Raw genomic sequence first — 6,057 nt, 5'->3', positions numbered from 1 at the left:
TTCCCTTTTTATGTCCCCTTCTAACCTTGTCATCTCATGTGGGCTGCTCATTCCTTAGTGCTCTGAGAACCCGCATTCTGCAGCAGTCTGGGGGACCTGCACTAGCTGATTAGTTAGTGTGGTCTTTAAGCAGCTGATAGTGAGTTCCACTCTGAGCTGGGTATTGTACCTCGGTTGGTGCTGTGGTACAAAGAATATCCAGTACCGGGGCCTCCTGGTAAACAGCTGGGTGTGTGTGGACTTGGCCATCATGGGGTAGCTTTGAGGGAGCCATGAGCACAAAGGGGACAGCAGCGTCTGAGCTCTGGTCCCAGTGTAGATATGATGTTCTAAATGTATTTAGCTAATAACAGGATTTGATGTCAAGGACTTGCACTTGGTTAGGGTGTTGTTCTACCATTTGAGCCATGCCTCTAGACATGCTTTTTGCTGGTTATTTTGGTGATGGTGTGGCCTCTTGGACTTTTCTGCACAGGCTGGCCTGAAACTGGAGTTCCTCTGGATCTCAACCTTCTGAGAAGAGAGGATTACTGGTGTGAGCCACCCAGTTCAGGATGTGGCATGTGAACTGAGGTTTTAGGCTGTGTTAGAAGCTTCTAGGTGAAGAGAAAGGACATGGTGAGCCAGGGAGCACCTTGCGTGTGAAGATCTAGAGCCAGGTGCTGGGAGGAGAGGCAAAGGACCAGGAAGCACTGGGCAGCAGTGAGCGGAGAAAATTGTTTTGGTGTTAGGAGCATTCTAGTATGTCCAATGGGGTGGTGGGAAAGTAGACCCATTGTGGTGTGTGTGGATGGGAAGGGAGGGAAGAAATGGATTGGGACGTTATTGAAATAGAAAACAACGCTAGAAATGGAGAGGGAAGCCCTAGCTTTCATTGTCCACATCAGATTACAAGCTGGAGAGACGTAGCATGTGTTTATCTAGTTATCTCTATATGCTTAGTGTATGCCTGTGTTCCTACAAGGTAATTAATGGATGTTAATGATAGGGCCTAGGCACCATTTATCATCTTCCCACCAGACTCAGTCTTTGCCATCCTCCATGCAAAAGGTAGAGCCTAGCTTAGAAGAATCAGAATACAGATGCAGAATAATCCGTGTGGAACACAGCCGAGTCTGTCCTATGAACAATGATATGCGGACTGTGAAAGTGGACAAGGATAAAATATGCAGCATCATGCAAAGTTATGCAAATAAAGAAAAGGTGCAAAATGATTTGCATGCCCAAAGGTGACATTGTAAACATAGGAGCTGGAGGCTGCCATCTGCAATTGCCTAGGGGGCAGGGGAGGGGCAGTCGGCACTCTTACTTGGGTACTTTCCCAAAAGAAGGAAGAGCAGCAGGAGCTCCTCAGTGAGCCAGGGCTGGTGACTGATGCCTGTAATCTTAATTACTTGGGAAGTACAGAGTGGAGAGATTGTGGTTTGAGGGCAGCCTGTGCAAAAAGTTCGCCAGACCATTAGAAAACCTGGGAATGAAGGTTAGTGTGAATCTGCTGTCCCAGCCACACAGGAGTCAGCAATAGAAGGATTGTGGTCCAGCTGCCTGGACAAAAAGCCAGACCCTGTTTGAAGAAGCAAAAAAGGCTGGGTTGTGGGCATAGCAATAATGTACTTGCCTATCAATCGTGAGGTCCTGAGTTCAAATCCCTGTACTGCCCCCAAAAAAGTTCTGATGTATTTTTCTTTCTCACTGCTTCCTGCAGATTTTATATAAGCTACTTTCATCATGGGAGAAATAGAGCAGAAGCCTACTCCCGGATCACGGCTGGGGGCCCCTGAGAATTCGGGGATCAGCACCTTGGAACGTGGACAGAAGCCACCCCCGACACCGTCAGGGAAGCTCATGTCCATCAAAATCCAGATGCTGGATGACACCCAGGAGGCATTTGAAGTTCCGGTAAGTTGGGGTATGTCTGGGAGCCTCCCATTCGTGGTCCTTCCAGGGACCTGAGGTACTCATGGGGCCATGGGGTCTGCACCGTCTCCCCTTCTCCCTGTCTTCCTCCCTCATCAAGTGACACTCACCTGTTCTGAATCAAGTCGGTCGTGTTTCAGAGCTGTGAGTGAACTGCTGTGTAGCAACATGAATGACCTCGCCGGGGGAATTTTCATAGGCTCTATTTACACCAATATATGGAATTAATGTTTGTGCTTTATAGGTAATATATATCATGTGTGTATGGTCTGTGTTAGATATACATATATGTACCATCCATTAGGTTTGAATGGGAAGAAAGATTGATCGTCTGGCTGTGTGGTGAGTATGTGTGTCTGTCTGTCAAAGCCAGGGACAGACTCACAAGCACACCTGTTCTTGGAGTGCAGACATTATTCCAATCACTGGCTAGCGTGACTGAAATTTAATAGCCGGCATTATATTCAATGATAGTAGAAACCCATCATTTAATCGTTTATGGGATATGATTCAGTAAATTATATTTATTTCAAAAGAACATTGTTGGGAGAGTGTGAATTACGTGTCTCGGGGAAGGATAAAGCTGAGGATAGCTATGTGCGGAACCACAGATTTCTTATGCATTACAGACAACTTTTGAGTGTTTCTAATTTCCTACTAAGGACCTGGGGATGCCTTTGTGTGCTAGTGAACGGAGCCACTACTAATTTCTGGAAGTGTAAAATCAGTGAGAAAAGCACTCTGCCTCCTTTGAGAATTGGGCCAACTAGAATACATGCCTCCCTCCCGCTCTCTACCCCAAGTTTTTCTCTGCCTCGTCAGACTGGTCCGGTGAGGTATGGAGTTTCTTGGTTTCTTATTAGGTCAGTAATTTTAGGGATCTGGAGCCCAGTCACTAGCAGCAAGCAGTGCATTTTATGTATTTACTTATTTTAGTGCCTGTCCTGAGGCTTGAACTTTGGGCCCAGCGCTGTCCCTGAGCTTTTTTTTCTCAAGGCTAGTGCTCTACCACTTAAATCACAGCTCCCCTTCTGGCTTTTTTGGTAGTTTATTAGAGATGAAAAGTCTCACAGGCTTTCCTGCCTGGACTGGCTTCAAACCTGTATCCTCAGATTTCAGCCTCCTGAGTAGCGAGGATTACAGGTGTGAACCTTATTTTGATATCCTCAGCATCCAATGTGGATGGCTGATGCTGATTTTGCTGCCTGAATGTGAAGAACAAATTTATTTAATAAATAGAACTTGGAATCACTTAGTTTTTAATGTCTCCTCCTCTTCATATTTTATTTTTACTTTTCTAATTTGGTCAGAATGTTCTGTCTCAACCCATGGGCAACAGATGTGTTCCTGGCTTACTGTCAAGCCAGATACCAGCATTTCTATGGATGGAGCTGTTTTTTAAATCGCTGCTGTGGGCTCTTTAAGAGGAGTCTGGCCATCCCACAGCTGGAAGCCATCAGGCGGTTGTGATCCAGTCATTGCTCAGGGTTGGAGGAGAGTGGCTGAGGATTGCAGAGACCCAGTTTCCTGTAATTGCTGTAAAATCCTACCCCACAACTTTTTGCTGTGATTTCATCAAGGCCAAGTGTGTCTGACCCTGGAAACAATCTTCCCTCCCGTGCTGGAAGAGCCTCAAGTGAGCAGATACTCGAGTGCAGAAGAGGCTCTAGGGAACAGCTCTGGAATTAGTTCCCCTGGGTGGTATTCTCTGAGTGCTGCCTTTCTCGGGGGATTGGGGCTCAGGGTCTTTTTCTGCCCCTTTTGTTTTAATATATAGAGATGCAGGACTGGATCTCTGCGCAGATTCCTTCAACGCTTCCTGGAGCACACAAAAATAAATCACACTCCCTCCAGTTGTTTCCTTCATTATTTGAGGCCTTTAGAAACATTATTATGAAAGAGGTTAACCTTTGGAAATGCCAGGGCAGTGAGTGCCAGGCTTTTCTAACCGTAGCGAGTGCCACCCACAAGCACCTTTCCTGGGTGAACTGGGCCAGTCTTTATAGGTTGGAAAGTTTAAACGCCACATTTATATGGGTTTGCGTGGGGTGTTATCTTTATGAGGAAGAGCGGGTCCCAGGCATTGGGAAGGGTTAATAAACCCATCTCCTGCCAGGCTTCTTTGGCAGGTGTTCACCCCACCGAGGTCTTAGGTGTCCGGGCCTCATGACCCTGTGGTAAACAAACACTGTTCCACTGATGTTTGTAGAAGCAAATGGTGTCTACCCCCCCAACCCCCCCTTTAGCTGTGCCACTGGAGGGGAGCAGAGGAGGCCTGGTGACAATGCTTGTGGAGATGCTTTGGGCAACAGGAAGTTGCTTCATATCTGTGGCAGGGTTGGCACTGGAGGGTAGTGGCAAGCAGTGGAGAGGGCCAACACCACAGGCACCAGGCACTTAGCCTCAGCCACAGTGACAGCAGGACATTATCCCTGGCCATTTCCTGGCCTGGTGTCTTGTCACTAAGCTGTCAAAGCTTGGACAGGCAGTGTTCTCTGCCGGCGGGTTCAGAATGGATGTGTTAGTTCAGGAAGCCTGGCAGAGATCGGGAGTCTTTGCTGATGGCTGCTTGGACCCTGTGTGGTTCTCAACCATAGCCTCATGTTTTATCAGCTGGTGCTAGAAAGTTCTCTGATATGTTTGCCTGTGTCATGCGGCAGGTGGAATGGGAGCGCCGAGGGGGAAGGTCGCTCCTGTTCTTGTCCTGGTGGAGGCCTGAGCTCCTGGCTGGCCACAGTGAGCTTCCAGTTTTCCTAGGCTCACAGAAGTTGTGCGAGGGGCCTGGTGCCTTCCACTGAAATAGCATAACAGATGTGGGAATCTGCAGGAAGAACTTTCTCTCCTCCTCGGGTCTGCTTTCAGGTGAGGCTGGTGTCGGACCCTTCCAATGATGGCTCTGCATATGGACTCTCTCTCCCATGAGCTTCTTGGCCTCCCTAGCTTGCTTTTCTTCTAGTTCTTATCATCTTCCCTCTAATTAGCCTTGGGATCTTGTCTCCAGTCTGCCTCTCACTTATGATTTCCTTCTCCTCCCTCATATCCAGACTTGGTTTCCTTATCTGTAAAATGAGGTGTTTGGTCCACATGGTATTAAAAAGCTTTTTCCCGGGGCTGGGGGTTTAGCCCAGCGGAAGGGCACTCGTCTGGCGCGCGCAAGGCCCTGGGTTCGGTTCTCAGCCCTGGAAAAAAAGAAAAAAAAAAAAAAAGCTTTTTCCCCTCCCTCTCCCTTTCGGTTTTTCGGGAAGTTGGGATCCTATCTATGTTGGTGTCCTTGTCATGAATATACACATACTTATATCTATATTTATAGATATTATTCATATGTAAATAAAAATATTTATTTATTTTGGTGCCAATTCTAGGGCTTGAACTAAGGGCATAGGCACTGTCCCTGAACTTTTTTGCTCAAGGCTAGCCCTCTACCACTTGAGCCACAGCTCCACTTCCAGCTTTTTGGTGGCTAATTAGAGATAAGTGTGGATTTTATGGATTTTCCTGTCTAGGCTGTCTTTGAACCACGATCCTCAGGTCTCAGCTTCCTGAGAAGCTAGGGTTATAGGCATAAACCACAAATACCCAGCATGAATACTTTTTTATGACGGCCTTTGGGAATTCCCCAGGTACACTGTAAGCTCCCGGGGAGTTACTAATCTGAAAAGAAAGGCCCCTAAAGTCTAATCAGACACAGGAGTTACTGTGTACCCACTAAGCGCTGAATGAACTACCTGCCGAGGATGAGCAGGGTGTGATTTCTAGCACTGTGAAGTATCTGGGCTGTTTGAAGGAGTATTGGGTACTGCTCCCCGCACGGCAACCAGCGCTGAACTCCGAAACCTTGATGGCAGGAGATAGAGGACAGAAGGAAACCAGATATTTTCTTAGTAACACACTATTAATGGAAGATTCGGGTTCGTGCAAATCAGAGAGGACCTCTGAAATGGTATAGAAAAACGATTAGTTGCCTTGTCACAAGAGACAGACCACATAGGAATTTTTCGCTGGCGGCAAAATTGCCTGTGCTCCCCAAGACCTAATTAGGAGTGTCATAAAGTCAGGTCTTAAATGATTAAACACGAGTTTCATTTTATTACCTTTTGAAATGAAACCGGCCTTTCATTTCAGTTCTCCGCTGAGCCTGGG

At 47.1% G+C, this 6,057-nt stretch overlaps 1 protein-coding gene across 1 annotated transcript in view; it reads left to right on the top strand.

Moving 5' to 3' along the window:
- The first annotated feature begins 1,703 nt into the window (after positions 1–1,703).
- The window catches only part of Farp1 (FERM, RhoGEF (ARHGEF) and pleckstrin domain protein 1 (chondrocyte-derived)), a 175,749-nt gene continuing 171,395 nt past the window's right edge, over positions 1,704–6,057 (top strand). Inside the window, exon 1 of the mRNA XM_013023004.1 lies at positions 1,704–1,899. Coding sequence (XP_012878458.1) covers positions 1,729–1,899 — 171 coding nt within the window. The 5' untranslated portion in view covers positions 1,704–1,728. The remainder of the gene's footprint in view (positions 1,900–6,057) is intronic.

This window comes from Dipodomys ordii, unplaced genomic scaffold (assembly GCF_000151885.1).
Source record: "Dipodomys ordii isolate 6190 unplaced genomic scaffold, Dord_2.0 Scaffold65, whole genome shotgun sequence".
Taxonomy (NCBI): Eukaryota; Metazoa; Chordata; class Mammalia; order Rodentia; family Heteromyidae; genus Dipodomys; species Dipodomys ordii.
Note: the sequence above shows the minus strand (reverse complement) of the source record. Positions and strands in the feature narration are given on the sequence as shown.